This window comes from Enhydra lutris, unplaced genomic scaffold (assembly GCF_002288905.1).
Source record: "Enhydra lutris kenyoni isolate GAN:26980312 unplaced genomic scaffold, ASM228890v2 scaffoldscaffold4, whole genome shotgun sequence".
In the NCBI taxonomy this organism is placed as follows: Eukaryota; Metazoa; Chordata; class Mammalia; order Carnivora; family Mustelidae; genus Enhydra; species Enhydra lutris.
Window position 1 is genome coordinate 17,976,626 of NW_019154088.1, and position 22,010 is coordinate 17,998,635.

Sequence of the window (22,010 nt, forward strand, 5' to 3'; positions counted from 1 at the left end):
AAAAAAAAAAAAAAAAACATGCCATCCTTGCCTTATATATTTCACCCCCACAAATTAGTAATTGCTTACTAACAGAACATTGGCCATGTACTGCAACATGTACATGCAACATATAGAAAATACATGTTGCACCTCTAAATTTCACCAAGAAGCTTCTTTTTCAATACAGCTTAGATAAAAGTTTTTTTAAAAAAATCTGTCTCTGGAAATTTTCAACTTTCTACTGTCTCACGTATTTTTATTTAAAAATAAAAGAGTTTATTTACAACAATTAGAGTGAAACAAGTAACTCTGGCTTGAAGCTATAAAATTTAAAATAAGAAAGAGGGCAATTAGACTGTCAAACAGCCTCTCAGGAAGGACCAAGGTTCTAGGAAAGGTTAGATGAGTCAAAGATTAGGAAAGAGGAGATGGGTCAAAAAGAGCCAAAGCCCACATTCAGTCAGGACTGCAGTTTAGGTTAGATTCATCTTTCTAGTTCTTTCATTTCTGAAGGTGAAATTTCCAATCCATGTAGCCGAAGAATGCCTTTGTTTTAAAACAAAACCTTTACGGTTGTAAACACCTCAATGCCTTTCTTTTGAGGGTGAGGGCACTCTTTTAAGTAAGCTAAACCACTAAATTCATGTAATGTTCAAATATGTTCATGTCCAGTGGGGGGTTTATTTCCCCCAGATAAGAAAATCAAAACGCGAGATTGCTTCCATCAAGTAAAGAAGGAAGGTGTGCCTGGCTCCCAGGGTCCAAGTCTTGGCAGTATCGAGAGCTTTGTAGTATGTTTTTCTAATAGTTTACTCAGTTCTTTTAATGCATGTTGGTCTTGCAGTGACTGAATCACACTCTACATCCCCCACCTCCCCCGCACCGAAAATAAAACTAGGAGTTCTGGAAATTCAGCCCAAATATGTTTTAAATTTCTTTTTAAATGAAGGGCAGTGAGGATTCCTTATCTGGAAAATAAAGGTGAGTAACTTCGGAATATGCCAGCTAATTGGTCATCTCAGGAAAGCTCCTTTCCTTACTTAAAATGTACTGATAAGCTGACACAAATTAATTTAGAATTCTAAGTTTGGACAGCTAGAGGTTATGCATCAGAATTAGGTGCAACATCCTCTGGTCGCTTCAATTCCAGCATCCATGCCAGAAAACTAATGCTGGAAGCCCAGGTTCAAGGCAATTAGGATGACAACTTTAATGGAGTAAGGAGCAGCATATGGTAGCAATTAGGAGTGGGGTTAAAAGCCAGATGGCCTGGGTTTAACTCCTGGCTCTCCTATTGGCAAGCTATTTGATGGCACTGTTTTCTCCTCTGTAAAATGGGAACAATAATAATAGTACATAATCTGCCTTCACTGAGCTACTGTAGAGATTAAATTAGTTAAATAAATAAAGTATATTTATACTTCTAAGTGATTACAGCAATTCATCCATAAAAACATTTGTTTGCCCTTAAAAAATAGTTTTGTAAATGCCAAGTAGTTAGACATAGAAAAACTTTGAATACAGTGGGCTAATCAAGACATACCGCAGAGTTTTGGAGGACTCCGTTCCTCACTGAGCCAAAGATTAAACCAATAAAGCTCTAACTGTAGGAGTCAGACCAAGATCAATGGAGATAAAAATTTCATCTTTGGGGGTACCTGGGTGGCTCAGTGGGTTAAAGCCGCTGCCTTCGGCTCAGGTCATGACTCCCAGAGTTCTGGGATCAAGCCCCATATCAGGCTCTTTGCTCGGCGGGGAGCCTGCTTCCTTCTGTCTCTCTGCCTACTTGTGATCTCTGTCTGTCAAATAAATAAATAAAATCTTTTAAAAAAATTTCATCTTTGTTATTAATAAAGCTGTGGAGGGACATCTGGGTGGCTCAGTCAGTTAAGCGTCTAACTCTTGACTTCAGTGCAGGTCATGTCTCAGGGTCCTGAGACTGAACCCTGCATCAGGCTCTGCACTCAACTTGGAGTCTGCATGTCCTTCTCCCTCTGCTCCTCCATCCCCCGACCCCCATCCCCCTAATCACTCTCTCTCTAAAATAAAATAAAATAAAATAAAATAAAATAAAATAAAATAAAGCAAGCAAGCTGCTGGAGGCCAGGCTATAGGTCTGTGGACTCAATGGGCTTGCTAATACTTGACCTGTTAGACTCATCTAGCTATTGATAAGGGAGGCTCTGAACTACCAGGACCCTCCTACCACCCCCACCAGGAGGATCTGCTCCTGTAAGATTGCTGGAATGAGGGAGCAAGGCAGAAGCTACTGTGCACACAGGCAGAGTCCAAAGAAAAAGGGAAGGAAGGAGGCTCTGGGTCCTGCACACTGCCCCCACCCCCCCCACCCCCACCCCAGACAGCAATTAGAGAAGTCACTATTGGGGGAGGGGAGAGTGAGCAAGGAAGTTCAATAGATTTGAAGTGTTATTTTGGGGCTGTCCCTCCAAGTGAAAATGTGAAGAATGAGACCTAGGAAGAAGTGGAGAATAAGCATTCCCATCTCATCGTGTAGCCACAATTAAAACGCCACTCTGTGCCATCCAATCAGGTAGCCACAAGTCACATATGGCTATTTAAATCTAAACTTAAAAATCCAAATTGGGACACCTGGGTGGCTCAGTTGGTTAAGCATCTGCCTTAGGCTCAGGTCATGATCCAGGGGTCCTGGGATGGAGCTCCACACTGGGCTTCCTACTCAGCGGGGTGTGTGCTTCTCCCTCTCCCTCTGTCTCTCGCACTCTCTCAAATAAATAAATAATCTTTTTTTAAAAACCTAAATTCATTAAAATTAAATACAATTTTAAATTCAGTTCCTCAACTGCACTAGCCAAATTTTAAGGGCTCAGTATCTACATGGGGCTTTTGGTCTTCACATTGGGTGGCACAAAGTTGTATTTCCCTCACTGTGGAAAGTTCTATTGGACAGTGCAGGGACACACGGATCATGACCTCATGGACACTTGTCTAAATGTGTAATTCATCTTAAAGCAATGCTAATGATATGCCCATTGGACTAGTTTTCTTCTGCCTGCCGCTTGCATGTACACTTGCCTTCCATGCCTCAATGCATAGACAGTTTTGCAAGAACATGCAAGCATGTGTACTATAACATGGAAAATACAACTCAATTAAGAATGAAAACCAAGAGAAATACAAACTACAATACCAAGGCTAGAGGGCAAACTGGAGCACAGATAAGCTGGCGCTGAGGTCCTACAGAGTTAGGAGCTTTGAGACATACATTTGATTCCTGCCTTTCTCGGACTCACCCCAAAGAATGTGATAAGTGAACACACTTATACTTAATACTTGTGGAGTATTAGTGAACAAGTGATTTCAATCTATTTATCCCTGTTAGAGCATGTACAGGGGGCTCTTTAAATGCACAGTTTTTATGAATACCTGAAGGAGGAATATACCTAGCATTGCCACTGAAATATTCAATTCCAAATAATACAACAGTTAAATGTGTGGCATACTTTAATTGTTGCTAATTCCTCTACAACCTGACACCATTTCTGGCATAAAGTCGTTGCCCAAAAAAATTTTAATGCATACTTCTTAGAATTCCATGTATGTCAGTTTAAAAAAAAAAAAAAAGTTGAGGGTTCAGGTTAACTATCTAGCTGCAGCAAAACTCTTTCACTGTAATCATTTTAATTGAAAGTAGAACTCAAACAAGTTGCATGAAGCCCTTTCTTCTTAAGCAAAGAATCCTGACTATATCTTAGCTTTTTTCTTAATTAGAGCATGTAGATGTATATTAGTACCCCATTCATCCAGAACACCCTGAATTTTTAAAGTTTTTAACCATTTTCTCCCTCTGTCTTCTTTCTTACAAAAGACTGACATTCATTCAGCCGACACTTACTGTCTGCCCCCTACGATCCAACACGGCACTAGGTGTGAAAGAGCCAGCAAATCAATATGCTCTTTGCCTTCAAGAATCTTGTAGTCATCTCAGTTGAGACAATCACAGCACATAGGGCTGGAAGGGATCCTGGAGATCATATAATGGTCTAGCACCTTTATGTGACACATGAAGAAACCAAAGGCAGAGAACAAAGACTGCTATCACTGAAGGAATGGAGCAGACCCAGCTCTAACCCAGTTCCCTTTGGTGTCCTTCCACTATACAGATAACCCCAGCTTTTGGGGCATTTGCATTATAACACTTCATTTTACAGAAGACCTATATTAGTGCTTGTTTTCACTAACTGAAAGAAACCCAAAAAGGATTTTTACTTTTATGAAAAAAGAAAAAGCAAAAATAGCATTCAGCCTTTGCTTTGCGGTAAGCCCTTACAAAGGTCATGTGCACCAGAGAGCAATAACAGCCCCACCACGCTCTTTCCCAGGGGAGCTAACCTCAACATTTTGACATCAAGCCGCCATAACTTTGAATGGTCTGTAAACATTTGTGTTTTATCTCATTTTGTGCATCCGTTAGCAAGATGTGTCCTAAGGTATCAGAAAGGCCTGAGACATTATTTTGGGGCTCTGGGAATACTCAAAAAGTTGTCCATATAAATTAATGGTAATTGTTTCTTTGTTTTACATCAGATTGGCTTATTCAAGGCTTCATAGAAATGCTCTGCTTTCAGATAACAAAGGATACCTATATCTGTCTCCATCTTTCCTACAGGGTGTTTTCTTCTAACAGATGCCACCCGAAATGTACTGTTTTTAATCTTTAATGAGCTGGGAAATAAGCTGGATAAGCTAATTTAAATTGTGTCTAATATTAAAGTAAACACAGCTGACCCTCCAACATGGGAGTAAGAGGCACCAACCCTCACATGCAGTTAAAAATCTGTGTGCGGGGCACCTGGGAGGCTTAGTTGGTCAAGCATCTGCCTTCGGCTCAGGTCATGACCCCAGGGGTCCTGGGATTGAGCCCCACATTGGGCTCCCAGCTCCATGGGGAGTCTGCTTCTCCCTCTGACCTTCTCCCCTCTCATGCTCTCTCTCCCCACTCTCTCAAATAAATGATAAATAAATAACCTTTTTAAAAAATCCATGTGTAACTTCTGACTCCCCCAAAGCTTAACTATTAATAACCTCTTGTTGCCCAGAAGCCTTACCGATAACATAAACAGTGGATTAGCACTTATTTTGGTATGTTGTATGTATGATACATGGCATTCTTAAAATAAAGTAAGCTAGAGAAATGAAAATGTTATCAAGAAAGTTGTAAGGAAGAGAAAATACATTTATAGTATTATACCATGTATATCGGCGGGGGGGTGGGGACCACATACAAGGGGACCCATGCCATTCAAACCCATGTTGTTTGAGGGTCAATTGTAAAATGTGAGAATGCAGCAGACTGTCCTACGTACAAGGAGCAGAGGCCACAGAACACGGACTGTGAGACCTCTGTCTTGGCTGTGCCAACACCTTTGTGCTTATTTTTGGTTTTCAGCTATTTTCCAAAGAACCGAGGTTTTAAGGACATAAACCCTTTTCTCTTTAGAGGGTGAGCTCTTTTGCAGCTGGCCGGTCCCGTGTCTCCTTAGCACAGGCTATTCTAGAAGATCAGAATGCACAGACGGTGCATTAATGAAAAAATTTTCTGAAAGGGAATGGTTAGGAGTCTCCACTGAGCTATTCTTATAAATAGATCTTGGGGCAACTTCTTTTTCCTGTGGGAAAATGTCTCAAATTTAATGAAGAACACAGCTTAATACATAAAACTGCACTGAACACAAAAATTGTCATAAGTAATCTAGTGTGTATTTGACATAAAGACTACAATAACTTGAATTTTTCATCTCTGACCTGGTTACCTCTTACTGCCCTTCATTTAATATGACCTACAGTTCATCACATGTATTATCGTCATTGAACTGACACCCTGAATTTTAACAAGGAAACTGTAACACAGGCATCTTGAGAATATAAATTATAGTGCATTTGATACATATGTAAAGCAAAAGTTCATAAATTGCATTTTATTAGTTCAGAACAATCAAGACATTTTCTGATTGTGGTCACTCAGGAAGAAGCACATACTGCCTTTAACTATATTGCAAATTAACAGTAATAATTCTATTACTGAGGGATAGGATTCAAAATATGTGAGAAAAAAAATTGCATTCTTAAAGTACTCTGGAGCATTTTAAAAGCTCTTATCTATATGAAGTGATTGACAGCTTGATTTAAAATCTTTTGTATCTACTAATTTAAAAGATCACAAGGGAAATTGAAAAAGAGGTAATTACTCAGGCTTATCTGAGTTCCCACACTATTCAAAGTAATTAATCAATATATTTTTAACAGCATTTTTATAATTGAGACTTTTTACTAATACATTCTGGTATTCTCTTCTTAATTATTATGAATTAGCATAGACTTACCAAACTTGCAAATGTAAATGCTTCAGTACATATGCTATTTTAATCTGAGATAAATTCTGTAACAATACTTAATACTCACAGCAACAAATTGGTTATTTTCTAATTTAATGACGTCTCCCACTTTGACATTCATCCATTTTTCATTCTGTAGTCTAAGAACAAAAACAAAATTAATTATTTTCAGGAATAGAGAACAATCAAGGGAATGTATTCACAATGGTACATCATATAACAGAAGCAGATAAGACTTCTCTAGAATGCTAAATTCCAAGGACCTTGCAAAACAAAGTCTTTTCACCTGAGTGGTGTGGGAACTAAGGCTCGGAGAGGCCAAGTGATTTGCCCAAGGATACCCAGTGAGTTAGGGGTATCCCTGGGACTAAACTCAAGATGCCTAACTCTTGGCTGTGTGATCTTTCCATCACCCACGGTGACAGCTTTAAATACCAGCTATTAACTCTTGCTTCTGTTTCCTTGACCAGAACAATGGCCAGTTGGGATGGGTGGGGAGCAGTAATAAATTCAGTCACTGACATTCTTTTCAGACTCTATATTAAAAAAATATAGAAATAAAACATCACTGCCATTGTCTCCGAAGTCTGTTTAACCAGAGGCAAAAGAAAGTGGTCCATGGCAATAGCTAAAATACAAGTAAGAGGAAAAGGATAAAAATTTTGGAAAGGACATAAACAACAATGAATGATAAAAACAGTCTTGGAAGACTGAATGAGAAAGAACACCTACCAATCATCCATCAACACCGTGGCTAAAGGACAGGCTTGGTGGCAATTTAATGGCTAGGACCAGCAGCTCAGAATTGAGAACAATGGGGCCAAGACTTTCTGCCCTGCTTTCTTTTAGGCTTACTATATAATGGAGTCCCTAGTCTACCCTTTGCCAGATTCAAAAGGGTTTATGATAAAAAGCTATTGTGTTTAGTTGGTTGGGCCCCCTGTGACACGTAAGGGAGATAGGCCCTCTGGAAACAAACCACCTGTGGCAGTCTACCATGATGTTAATCACCCCTTCTGAAATTCCCTGAAACATAAACCAGCTTTGTTTTCTAAGTTAAAAGCTTTCTGCACACTTCTTTCCTAGCAATCCCCTTTTAAAAGAATGGGTTGGGATGAGAAGGACAGGTTCCCCAACAAGTGAAGGTGGGCATATTAATTTCATTCTGCAGTTAAAAAAAAAAAAACTAATTTACTTGTTTTATAAGCTGGAAAACAGGTTTAAATATTTATACAACTGTGAAATATGCCTCACACTATCAACCCTGCTGGGTCATTTGGCTTAAACACTCAAAGAATTTTTCTTTAATACGGATCCAAGTACATGTTGTTCTGGAAAGTTTTCAATTGCAGCATTTTCATCTCTAGCCAAAATTCAATCGCTTTTCCAATGCCACACTTTCCTGCACTTTATCTAGCTCGACAACAATGGGAGAACCTAGGAAGTCTTCTAAATCTCATTTATTTTTACAGATATGGATTATGTGCTGGTTTATTCCTCCCAGACACCACCTCCTTTGGAGCATTAGTGACATTTCTCAGGGGACAATATCTCAGCTAAAAGTTGATATGAACGGAGATAGAGACCCTGTCTTTATTTATTCAAAATGCACTGCTACTGAATTGCCCTTAAGTCTCTACTGAAAGTGCCATCTGCTTTAAGAAGAAGATCAGATGATATTAAGTTTCATTTCCGAACTTATTCCTCCTTCCCATCTACTATAAGGTCTAGGAAAGACTGCACCCTAACTTTTCCACCCAAATGGAAAATCAACCAAAGTAAAAAGGGAACCAACTCTAGAGGATCTCTTACACATTTCAAAATTCATGTTTTATAGTTAAGTTTGAACAGATAAACAGCAACAGTCACTATTTGGGAGAACAAACCAAAACCTGAGTTTTCTCACATAAGTTCTCTCTAACTTGTTTTTCTCAAGTGTAGTATCTTATTATTTCCCTCTGTAAAACCAAAGCAATTGAAAAAAAATTAGTATAAGTGTGCTGGTGTCCATGGGAATTACAGTAAGTCATGGTGATACCTTGGTCAAACCCCTTATTTGAGTATATATCTGTCAAAAAATCTGGTAACCCCAAACAAAGGAGGTATTTTCAAGAATATTATTTCCTAGTCTATCTTGGCAGGTAATGATAATACTAGGATCTCAGAGGTATATTTCAATGAGCATTCAGGATCATAGCTACAAAAGTACCCAAACTTACTAAACAAGTATAAGCTGATAAAGAGGGCGCCTGGGTGGCTCAGTGGGTTAAGCCGCTGCCTTCAGCTCAGGTCATGATCTCAGGGTCCTGGGATCGAGTCCCGCATCGGGCTCTCTACTCAGCAGGGAGCCTGCTTCCCTTCCTCTCTCTCTGCCTGCCTCTCTGCCTACTTGTGATCTGTCTGTCAAATAAATAAATAAAAATCTTTAAAAAAAAAAAAAAATAAGCTGATAAAGACCTGCAAGTGAATTTAAATCATCTGTATCCCACCGTTTTTACTGTCCTACCCACTACTAACACCACTGATGACACAACGTCAAAGACAAACCAGCAGGAGCAGCAGACAGGAAGATTTGCTTTAAAGCTCATCTTTGAAATATTTCTCGACTTCTTCTAAGATTTTAGCTTAAACAGCAATTGCATTTCGTCATCATCCTGAAATAATGAAAACACGCTCCCTGTCTCTCCATGTGTAGTGCAGCTGTTCTTGGGGCTCGTGTTTGAACCAAGCTTGCATCACAGTTCTGTGAGGGAGAACAGGATGGCCTCATGGGCTGTGATGACGATACCCAGCTCCACAGACCTGCACCAACAAACTTTGCCTTTACCTTTGTCAGGGAAAGCTCTTCTGCTCTCATAAAGGAATTACAGTATACGTATATTCCAAAAGCAAGTTAATTCATTTCATTGCACTGAATCCAGAAATTCCAAAATTTTAAAATAAGCTTCAGTTTTCAGTATCATCATGTAACTATTCCAGGTTTTGAAATGATATAATCTAGTTAATGGTTCTTTCAGTCAGGTTGTGGCTGCCGTAATGATAGAGACTTCGCCTTAGTAAACTGACAAACCAGTTGTTAAATAATTAGCCAAAAATTCCAGAAAGTGATTCATGAAATTTAAATTCCAAAGTCACCATAAAACATATGAAGTTAAACTGCCACGGAATGGCAACTAGAATTACCTTAAGGAAGGAACTTTTAAAAAATATACCCACTAACTACATGCCTATTCTTAGAACGTCAGAGGATCTGAGTTCTGAGAAAATGTGATGAGAGTTGGCAACTGTATATAGTAATAGTTTGATAAATTGGTCTGAATCTGCTTCCTCCTGACGAGACATCTAGAGACTTGAGAAAATGTAATTCTGAGTGAGATAGCACCTACCATGCTCCCTGTCATTGAACTATTAGCTCCAGAGGCTAGAAATCAAGCATTTGCTCTGAGCAAGATACCAAGTCCATTGCTGAAGCATAAGGGCAGAAGGAGATCTTGTGGGCTCTGTAAGTCTCCTGTCATCCTTTCCATACTTCAATACTTCTGACTGCCTATTAGCAACATAGATTCCTGAAAAGATAATTTCCTCAAAGCTACAGATGACATGTTGGAGTACTAAACAGACAATCAAGAAGGTCGACATAACTGACCTCCCCTCATTAACCAGACAATCCACATACAATGAGTTTGGTTTCTTCTTTAATCTCAAGCCCACATAAGACCTATAACTTACAAAAATATTCTCCTGCCCAGACAGATCTTGCTTTATACATCACTGCATCCTCGGGACCTAGAATAATGCCTAATTTCTAGTAGGCACTCAATAAATTTTTGTTGACTGAATGAAAATACAGAATCATTATTGCCAAAAACACTTGTTGAGTGACAGCATTTCCCTGAATGCTTAATAAGAATTATAATAACCAACATTTATTTAGTGCTTACTGTATTCCAGGTACTGTGCTGAAGCCTTCATGTACAAGGTTTCCAAATAAAACAAGTGATACCCAATTAAATTTGAATTTCAGATAAACAAGTCATTTTTTATTATAAGTGCTCCTATACAATACTTGGAATATACTTATACTAAAACATTATTATTCTGGGCTTCAAATTTAACTGGGCATTCTGTATTTTAGTTTTCTACACCTGGCAACTCCAGTCATGGATCTTATCTCATTTAATCCTCACAACAACCCTACAAGATAGGTACTGTTGCTACTCCCATTTTATAGAATAGAAAACTGAGGGTCAGAGAAAGAGAGACATTTGCCCTATTTTGCAATATCTATCAAAAATTTTAATGCTCACCTACTTTGAAATAGATATTTCCTCTAAAACAACTGATCATACAGGAGCTCAAAGATGGATGTACAACAATGTTTATTGCAATATTAGCTTATAAACTATCAACACCCATTAATAAGGATTAGATAGACATACCATGGTATACCTATTTAGTTATGGCTCATCTACTCAATGGAATGAATACAGTTCAATAAAATAAAAATTTTATTCAAAACAAATAAGATAGGTCTATATGTGCTAATATAAAATATCCTCTCAGTTATATACTAGGTTAAAAATAAGCATGTGCAGAACCCTGCATATAGACGGTGAGATTCTAACCATGGTTTGAAGCAGGAACATACCTACATATAACTCTGTTCTTACATACACAGAAAATTTCTTGAAAGACACAAGAAACTATTCAGTAATTGCTACTAGAAAAAGGAAATGAACAAAAACTGGAATGGAAAGCAGACATCATTTTATGGTATACATTTGTGTGCTGTTAGAATTTGGGGTGTCACATATATTGATTAAAGGACAACTGGGGAGGAAAAAATAGAAGAAAAGAAAACTCTTCCAAGGTCACATGTAAGTGGCAGAGCCAAGACTGGAACCTGAATCTGTCTGATTACAAAGCCCATGTTCTTAATACATCTATATTTATTATTTTTTGCTACATTTTCAGTGATAATTATGTTTTGCCTCTTTAGAAAGAAAATGAACCCTAAAGAGCTAAAGGGATTTGATCACAGCAAAGTACATACTACCGTATTTAAAATCTGCTGATCCCAAGACAGCTTGCAGTCATGGTCCCCTGACACAAATGCTCAGTGGACAGCAGCAATTTCTGTTTTTTTCTAATTCCACTGCTGTCAGAATCACACTAGAATAAGACTTAAAGCTTGGCCCTAATCCTCTAACAACAGACTGGTGAACAGAATCTCATTACATTGAGAATGAGCATAATACTCATATCTTTGGAATCTATTTATTTTGAAAAATACAGATGTTACCCCTCCTTTTTCTCCCTTCTTATTCACACAGTGCTTATGCTGTGGCAGAGTCACACAGGGAGGTCTGAAATCAGCTGCTGAAGGATGCTGTCCTATGGCAGTGGGGAGTGGGGGGTGGTGGGAGGAAGGCAAGGTGATAAAAGATGTAGTCCTTCAGCACGGATAATTTAATGATTTGTTGAGGAAAAGTAATCAATTGTATAGATGTCCTGCCTAATTCATATAAATCCTTGCAAATTCTGTTGTGCATTATTTGGATGCACAAACACACATATAATTTAGCCTTCCTATTCTTAAAACAGAATAATCAATTTGCTAAGTTTCACCTGAACAATAAGCCTATTAAAAGTTGTACAGAAAGTGTGTTCTCTTTAATCATTTCCCTAAACTGAAACCCTTCTTCTGAATCAGCCTCTTAAGGTCCTGTCTTCCATAAAATTTTAGTAGGATTCTATTAACAGATGCCTAATTGATGATAAGACCACAAGAAAATTGGAAGAAAATTATTTCAAAGGAAGACAATTACATCTGCTCTCATATATGAATGCTGAAGGAAATGCCTTACATGGAGAAAACAGCCCTATTTAGGTATAGTCTGATTTCTGGGCAGCAGATTCAAAAGATCATCTATGTGCAAGAAGTTTATCAGTGAGAGAGAGGAAGCAAAATGGCAGAGGAGTAGCAGACTAAAATATCGTCAGGTCCCAGGAGTTCAGCGAGATAGTTACCAAACTATTCTGAACACCTATAAACTCAACAGGAGATCAAAGAGAAGAAGAACAGCAATTCTAGGAACAGAAAAGTGACCACTTTCTGAAAGGTAGGATGTGCACAGAAGTGAATCCAGAGCAACGGGAAGATAGACCGGAGCGGGGAGAGGCTAGCTCCCAGCAAGTGGTGGAGCAGCGGAGCACAAAATCGGAACTTTTAGAAGTCTGCTCCACAGAGGGATGTCACTCCAGACACTAAGTGGGGGGTAGAGCCCTCACAGGAACAGTGTGGTCTCAGGACCCGTGGAGTCACAGAAACACCAGGGGTGTCTCAGTGTGGCAGAGCTCCCAGGTATTGGAGTAGGAAATCTGGCTGCACGGACAGAGCCAAGGTGATTACCTTAAACTGTGATCCAAGGCACAGTCAGACCACTGCTCTTTGAGCAGGGTCCTCACAAGTGGTAGATCTGGAGACCACCTTCTTCCTCTTCTGGGAGGAGCAGCGCAGAATCACGCTGCAGGAATCTGCTGGGTTTGGAGACTCCAAACGGATCAGTGTAGCAGAGACAGAAATGCTTGGTCACAGGCCAGGGGACCTCAGAGTGCAGCTGGAGACCAAGGAAATGGGAGGGATTGACAGCTTCTCTCTGAAGGCACAGTGAGGAGTGGGGGCCCGAGCTCTCAGCTCCTACAGGGCTGGAGGTTTGGAGGCCACCATCCTCATTTCCATCCTCCAAAGCTGTACCAAAAGCATTCAGGGAACAAAAGCTCCAAGGAGCAAACCCAAGCAGATTACTTAGCCTGGCCCCTGGCAAAGGCAGAGCAATTCCCCCTTGCACATAGATATTTGAGAATCACAACAGGCCCCACCCCCAGAAGACCAGCAAGAGCATCCAGGCAAGACCAAGTTCACCAGTCACTGAGAACTGTGGAACTCCAGAGCTAGGGGAAAGCAACACACAGAAGTTATGGCTCTTTTCCCATGATCCTTTAGTCTTTCAAAGTTAAATTTTTAAATTTGATTTTTTTGTACTTTTTTTAACTTTTCTCTTTCCTATTTTAATGTTTTTTTAACTACCTTCTCTTATCAATATATTTTTTAAAAATCTTTTTAAATATTCATTCTTATAATCACATTTTATCCCTTCATTGCATTTAACCTTATTTTTTGTATACATCTGGGGGTTTTTTGTCTTTAAAATTTTGGGATACAATTTCCTCTAATAGATCAAAATATACTCTAAATCTAGAGTATGGCTTTATTCAAGTCTCAGGCCTGATTGCATTTTCTCCTTTTTTTTTTTTCTTTCCCCAACCAACTTCTTATCTTGTCAATTCCTTTTTTAGAATCTTTTTTAATTTTCATCCTTACAGTCATATTCCATCCCTTCATCATGTTTACTCTTACTTTTATATAAGTTCTTTTTTTCTTTAAAATTTTGGGAGGTAGTTTCTTCTAAGGGACCAGAATACACCCAAAATCAAGTGGGTGGCTCTGTTCTATTCAGCAGTCATACACACACACACAAACACACACACACATACATACATTCATACATTTTCCCTCCTCTTTCTTCTCTCCCTGGTTTTGAGTCTCTTCTGATTTGATTAGCGTATATTTTTCTGGAGTCTTTGCCATCCTTTTAGTACTTTGTTCTCTCATTCATCTATTCTTATCTGGATAAAATGACAAGGCAGAAAAATCACCACAAAAAAAAAGAACAAGAAGTAGTACCAATGGCTAGGGACATAATCAATATGGACATCAGTAATATCTCATAACTAGAGTTCAGAATAACGATTATCAAAGTGCTAGCTGGATTTGAAAAAAGCATGGAAGATGTTAGAGAATCTCATTCTGGAGAAATAAAAGAACTAAAATCTAACCAAGTTAAAATAAAAAAAACTATTAAGGAGGTGCAATCAAAAATGGAGGCTTTTACTGCTAGGATAAATGAGGCAGAAGAGAGAATTAGTGATATAGAAGACCAAATGATGGAGAATAAAGAAACTGAGCAAAAGAGAGACAAACAATTACTGGACCATGAGGGGAGAATTCAAGAGACAAGTGATACCATAAGACAAAACAATATCAGAATACTGGGATCCCATAAGAAGAAGAAAGAGAGAGGGGGGAGAACATATATTGAAGGAAATTATACTAGAGAATTTCCCTAATATAGTGAAGGGAACAAGCATCAAAATCAAGGAGACACAGAGAACCCTTTTCAAAATGAATAAAAATATGTCCACATCCCATCATCTCATAGTAAAACTTACAAATCTTAGTGACAAAGAGAAAATCCTGAAAATCGCTCGGGACAAGAGGTCTATAACATACAATGGTAGAAATATTAGATTGGCAGCAAACCTATCTGCAGAGAGCTGGCAGGCCAGAAAGAACTGGCATGATATATTCAGAGCACTAAATGAGAAAAATATGCAGCCAAGAATACTATATACAGCTAAGCTGTCATTGAAAACAGAAAGAGAGATTTAAAAAAAAAAAATAAAAACTTCCAGGACAACAAAGTTAAAAGAATTTGCACACACCAAACCTGCCCTACAGGAAATACTGAAAGCGGTCCTCTAAGCAAAGAGAGAACCTAAAGAAACAGACCAGAAAGGAATAAAGACATTATGCAGTAAAGTCATCTTACAGGCAATACAATGGCACTAAATTCATATTTTTCAACAGTTACTCTGAATGTAAATGGGCTAAATGCCCCAATCAAAAGACACAGGGTATCAGAGTGGATTAAAAAAAAATCAATATGCTGCCTACAAGAAACTCATTTTAGACCTAAAAACACCTCCAGATTTAAAGTGAAGGAGTGGAGAACCATTTACCATGCTAATGGACATCAAAAGAAAGGTGGGGTGGCAATCTTTATATCAGACAAATTAGATTTTAAGCCAAAGAATATAATAAAAGATGAGGAAGGACACTATATCATTAACTTAAGGGGTCTGTCCAAGAAGATCTGACAATTTTAAATATCTATGCCCCTAACATGGGAGCAGCCAATTATATAAACCAATTAATAACAAAATCAAACAAACACATTGACAATAATACAATAATAGTAGGGGACTTTAACACCCCCTCATTGAAAGGGACAGATCATCTAAGCAAAAGATCAACAAGGAAATAAAGGCTTTAAATGACACATTGGACCAGATAGACATCACAGATATATTGAGAACATGCCATCCCAAAGCAACAGAATACACATTCTTCTCTAGTGCACATAGAACATTCCCCAGGATAGATCACATTCTGGGTCACAAATGAGGTTTCAACCAGTACCAAAAGATTGGGATCATTCCCTGCATACTTTCAGACACCAATGCTCTGAAACTAGAACTCAATCACAAGAGGAAAGTGGAAAGAACTCAAATACATGGAGGCTAAAAAGCATCCTACTAAAGAATGAATGGGTCAACCAGGAAATTGAAGAAGAATTAAAAAAAATTCATGGAAACAAATGAAAATGAAAACAATTGTTTAAAATCTTTGGGACACAGCAAAAGCAGTCCTGAGAATTAAGTATATAGCAATACAAGCCTTTCTCAAGAAACAAGAAAGGTCTCAAGTACACAACTTAACCCTACACCTAAAGGAGCTAGAGAAAGAACAACAAAGAAAGCCTAAACCCAGCAGGAGAAGAGAAATCATAAAGATCAGAGCATAAATCAATGAAATATAAACCAACAGAACAGTAGAACAAATCAACAAAACTAGGAGCTGGTTCTTTGAAAGAATTAATAATACTGATAAACCCCTGGCCAGACTTACTAAAAAGAAAAGAGAAAGGACCCAAATTAATAAAATTATGAATGAAAGAGGAGAGATCACAACCAACACCAAAGAAATACAAACAATTATAAGAACATATTATGAGCAACTATACACCAGTAAATTAGACAATTTGGAAGAAATGGATGCACTCCTGGAGACATATAAACTTACCAAAACTGAACCAGGAAGAAATAGAAAACCCAAACGAACCTATAACCAGTAAGGAGATTGAAGCAGTCATCAAAAATCTCCCAACAAACAAGAGCCCAGAGCCACATGGCTTCCCAGGGGAATTCTACCAAACATTTAAGCAGAATTAATACTTATTCTCCTGAAACTGTTCCAAAAAACAGAAATGGAAGGAAAACTTCCAAACTCAATTTATGAGGCCAGCATTACCTTGATCCCAAAACTAGACAAAGACACCATCAAAAAGGAGAATTACAGACCAATATCCTTGATGAACACATATGCAAAAATTCTCACCAAAATACTAGCCAATGGGGTCCAACAGTACATTAAAAGGATTATTCACCACGACCAAGTGGGATTTATTCCTGTGCTGCAAGGTTAGTTCAACATACACAAATCAATCAGTGTGATACAGTACATTAATAATAGAATGAACAAGAACTATATGATACTCTTAATAGATGCTGGAAAAGCATTTGACAAAGTACAGCATCCTTCCTTGATCAAAACTCTTCACAATGTAGGGATAGATGGTACATACCTCAATATCATCAAAGCCATCTGTGAAAAACCCACTAGGAATATCATTCTCAATGGGGAAAAACTGAGAGCTTTTCCGCTAAGGTCAGGAATGTGGCAGGGATGTCCACTATCACCACTGCTATTCAACATAGTACTAGAAGTCCTAGCCACAGCAATCAGACAACACCACCAAAAAAAATTAAAGACATCCAAATCGACAGAGAAGTCAAACTCTCATTCTTTGCAGATGATATGATACTTTATGTGGAAAACCCGAAAGACTCCACTCCAAAACTCTTAGAACTTGTACAGGAATTCAGTAAAGTGTCAGAATATAAAATCAATGCACAGAAATCAGTTGCGTTTCTATACACCAACAGCAAGACAGAAGAAAGAGAAATTAAGGAGTGAATCCCATTTACAATTGCAGCCAAAACCATAAGATACCTAGGAATAAATTTAACCAAAGAGGCAAAGAATCTGTATCCGAAAACTATAAAGTACTCATGAAAGAAATTGAGGAAAACACAAAGAAATGGAAAAACATTCCACGTTCATGGATTGGAAGAACAAATATTGTGAAAAAGTCTATGCTACCAAAAGCAATCTACACATTTAATGCAATCCTATCAAAATACCATCAACTTTTTTTTCAAAAAAAAATGGAACAAATAATCCTAAAATTTATATGGAACCAGAAAAGACCCCCAAATAGCCAGAGGAATGTTGAAAAAGAAAACTAAAGCTGGTGGCATCACAATTCCAGACTTCAAGCTCTATTACAAAGCTGTAATCATCAAGACACTATGCTACTGGCACAAAAACAGACACATAGATCAATGGAATAGAATAGAGAGCCCAGAAATGGACCCTCAACTCTATGGTCAACTAATCTTCAACAGAGCAGGAAAGAACGTCCAATGAAAAAAAGGCAGTCTCTTCAACAAATGGTGTTGGGGAAAATTGGACAGCCACATGCAGAAGAATTAAACTGGACCACTTCCTTACACCACACACAAAAATAGACTCAAAATGGATGAAAGACCTCTGTTTGAGACAGGAATCCATCAAAATCCCTGAAGTACTGGCAGCAATCTCTTTGACCTCAGCTGCAGCAAATTCTTCCTAGAAACATTGCCAACGGCAAGGGAAACAAGGGCAAAAATGAACTACTGGGACTTCATCAAGATAAAAAGCTTTTACACAGCAAAGGAAACAGTCAACAAACCAAAAGACAACAGAATGGGAGAAGATATTTGCCAATGACATATCAGATAAAGGGCTAGTATCCAAAATCTATAAAGAACTTATCAAACTCAACACCCAATGAACAATAATCCAATCAAGAAGTGGGCAGAAGACATGAACAGACATTTCTGCAAAGAAGACATCCAAATGGCCAACAGACACATGAAAAAGTGCTCCAGATCACTTGGCATCAGGGAAATACAAATCAAAACTGCAGGTGAGATATCACCTCACACCAGTCAGAATGGCTAAAATTAACCAGTCAGGAAATGAAGATGCTGATGAGGATGCAGAGAAAGGGGAACCCTCCTACCTTGTTGGTGGGAATGCAAGCTGGTGCAGCCACTCTGGAAAACAGTATGGAGGTTCCTCAAAAAGTTGAAAATAGAGCTACTCTACCACCCAGCAATCACACTACTGGGTATTTACCCTAAAGATACAAATGTAGTGGGGTGCCTGGGTGGCTCAGTGAGTTAAGCCTCTGCCTTTGTCTCAGGTCATGATCTCAGGGTCTTGGGATTGAGCCCCACACCGGGCTCTCTGCTTGGCAGGGAACCTGCTTCCTCCTCTCTCTGCCTGCCTCTCTGCCTATTTGTGATCTCTCTCTGTCAAATAAATAAATGAAATCTTTAGAAAGAGAGAGAGAGAGACTCTTAATCCCACAAAACAAACTGAGAGTCGCTGGGGGGTGGGGGTTGGGGATAGGGTGGTTGGGTTATGGACATTCGGAGGGTATGTGCTATGGTGAGTGCTGTGAAATGTGTAAGCCTGATGATTCACAGATCTGTACCCCTGGGGCAAATAATACATTATATGTTAACTTAAAAACTGAGAAAGGTATATATAGAGTTTTATTTAAGTGTTCATGTTTTCTTCAAAATTAAAATTTTAATGGCAAGAGTAAAAAAGAAAAAGGAGAAGAAGAAGAAGTTTATCTGTAAGTCTTCTTTACATTAGCACCTGTGGGAGAATGGAGGAAACAGAGGGGCAGAGAATGGAGCTGGGCTGTTGATACTATAACAAAAAAAGTGTTCAGCCAAATTTATGGGGAGATCGGGAGATGGAACAGGCCTTTAGAGTTGGATCAAGGGTGTCAGACCATTATACTTTGGGATTCTCACTGATTGAATGCAGTGTGACTCCAACAAGAAGAGGTGACTTTAGAAAAACAGCTCTCCTCAGCTGATGGGTTCCCAGAAGGGACTGACAGCTGAGAGTTGTATATAGGCAGCATTCCTGGTAGCTCGGGAAATATGTTCTGCAGTCTGGAAGGGGACTGTGGGTGGCACAGCAAAGCAGCCACTACAGAGAGCCCACTTCCCAATTTTACCACTGACATGCTCTTGTAATTAGAATGTTCCTTTTCAATTCTAAACTATTTCACCTTTCTCTATTTCCAGTTTCAGTCCTCTTAAGTCAATATGAGCAGCTGGCATGAGTCTGTGAACTCCCCACTCCATTTTACGAGTTTTGGAGAAAAGTCTGTACAACTTTGGGTATTCCAATTCACTCCTTTTCCAATGATTAGTAAATGCAGTTGAAAGATAAATTTTTAGTAGCTCACCATTAAAAAATACTCTACTGATAACCACCAACTACTCAAATATCCTAGAATTTCTACAGAGGGGAAAAAAAGTCACTATTCCTGAAATATTCCTCATATGAAGAACATATTTTAATAAAAAAAATTACAAGAAATCACCTTAGCCTGTGTAGATCAACCATTCTCTTCATCGAATTGCCACATCTTGGGGCACCTGACTCAGTTGGTTATGCATCTGACGTTTTGTTTGGCTCAGATCATGACGTCATGGTCCTGTAATCCAGCCCCAGGGCTGGCTCCATGCTCAGCAGAGAGTCTGCTGGAGAACCTCTCTCTCTCTCATTCTCTCTCTCTCTCTCTCTCTCAAATAAATAAATAAGTAAAATATTTAAATTGTCACACCTTACTTTGAGAAATCAGAGAATATGCTTTGACCAAGCAACTCTTCTTGAAAAACACCTCAAGAGAAAATAGCTCCCAGTGGAGGAGAATGAAACCTGATTATCTTGGTTCCAGGATAAAAGACTTACATTATATTTCCCATTGCTATTCTTTTTTTTTTAAGATTTTATTATTTATTTGACAGACGGAGATCACAAGTAGGCAGAGAAGCAGGCAGAGAGAGAGGAGACAGAGAGAGAGGAGGAAGCAGACCCCCTGCTGAGCAGAGAGCCTGATGCCGGGCTCGATCCCAGGACCCTGGGATCATGACCTGAGCCAAAGGCAGAGGCTTTAACCCACTGAGCCACCCAGGCGTCCCCCATTGCTATTCTTAATCAATTTTCCTACATGGGACCAGGTTAAGCCAGAAAAGAAATATTAGTTGGTTAATGTGCCAAGTAATAACATATGCCATACCAATATAGATAAAGCAATGGTGTCTCTTGTATGATTTGATTTGCTCTAATCAGAGAACCTAATATTTCTGGGAAAAGGATTCCTGATTTTGTGGCACAAAGCACAGCTATGGTTATTACTGGAAGATCATGAGCTTATTTACATACTAGATTTATAGTCACATTAAGTCTTAAACACTTTTTAAGAAAGTTTTAAATGTTACTTTAAAGTGGATCATAATGTTCATCATTGTGAGTTCCTCAGAAATAGGATAGTATGTAGGTAGAATTCTTAATTAGATCATCATCCAGTAGCATCACCCTTCATTAGTGAGATCTAGACTGCTCCATATCTGCAAAATGAACCCTCTGAGCCAGGGGCTGTGTGTCAGAGTGACAAGTAGAATTAGATACAGACTGTAGTTATCAAGGAACCTAGAGACTTATGGGAAAATACAAACCTGGCTCTTAAATAACACTAGTTAAATCATCTTTGCCTTCTGATACCTGGAGCATGTAGTCTGCAATGAAGAATACCTGTGATCCAGAAGAATGATCTCAGTATGAGACTGTTTGCCATACAGCTATCATCAAAAGCCCAGCAAGAAAACTGATAGACCAGAGAAATTGTCTAATAAACTATATATTAACTTCCACTCCTCAAGATATTCCCAGCTTTGTCCCCTTATACAGTGAGCTCATCAGAAAACTATACGCCTGGACTGTATTACTCTGGTCCCTCTAGACTTGGCTTGTCATGACTTAACATCATGCCAACAGATTTCAGTCAGGATTTACTTGTGGTCATGAGTAAAGTATCTCCTCCTTTTGAGGATTCAACCATTATGTCATTTATATTTCTCTCAGGACCAGAATAAATCTTATTGCTCCCAATTACTAGAATGCTTCCTTTCATTGGGCCATCAGTTTTGTACCCTAGACACTCTCATTATGAAGACAGACAAAGTTCAAGATAATGTTTCAAGTTCATGAATGACAAATCCTAATGGATTGTTTAAACAAAAGGTTAGACATTTTATAGTAAAGACTCTGTCCTTTGGAGATGACACTGTACAGACAATCTTGATACTTTCAGAAACAAAATATTATTCAGAAAGGACAGGAAATTGGAATCAATTTTTTAAAAAATCCTTACATTCTTAAAGAGGAGAATCCTGACCTCCTATTTATGAAAGGAACAATGTAACATGGTAGAAAGTCTGTGTCCCTAGATTCAGAAGATGGTGGACTTGAGTCCAAGTTCACCACCAATCAGCAATGTGACCTGGGAAAGAAGTTGATCAAAATTGAAGTTTCCCTCTATGACCTACATTAATTGGCTCAGCCAATCCCTCAGAATGCCTCCTTATTCATAACAGTAAGGTCTTTAAAAAGGGATAAACTCATCTGACATTTCAACACCTATCAGGACATCTGTGAACGTCATGTAAGATAAATTTACACAACCATTTTTGCAAACTATAATATATAAAGTACTG

The 22,010-nt window shown here is 38.6% G+C and overlaps 1 protein-coding gene across 1 annotated transcript in view; it reads right to left on the reverse strand.

Moving 5' to 3' along the window:
- LOC111161323 (ATPase phospholipid transporting 8B4 (putative)) overlaps nucleotides 1-22,010 on the reverse strand; it is a 230,823-nt gene that overhangs the window by 128,988 nt on the left and 79,825 nt on the right. Inside the window, exon 6 of the mRNA XM_022524918.1 lies at nucleotides 6,424-6,496. Coding sequence (XP_022380626.1) covers nucleotides 6,424-6,496 — 73 coding nt within the window. The remainder of the gene's footprint in view (nucleotides 1-6,423; nucleotides 6,497-22,010) is intronic.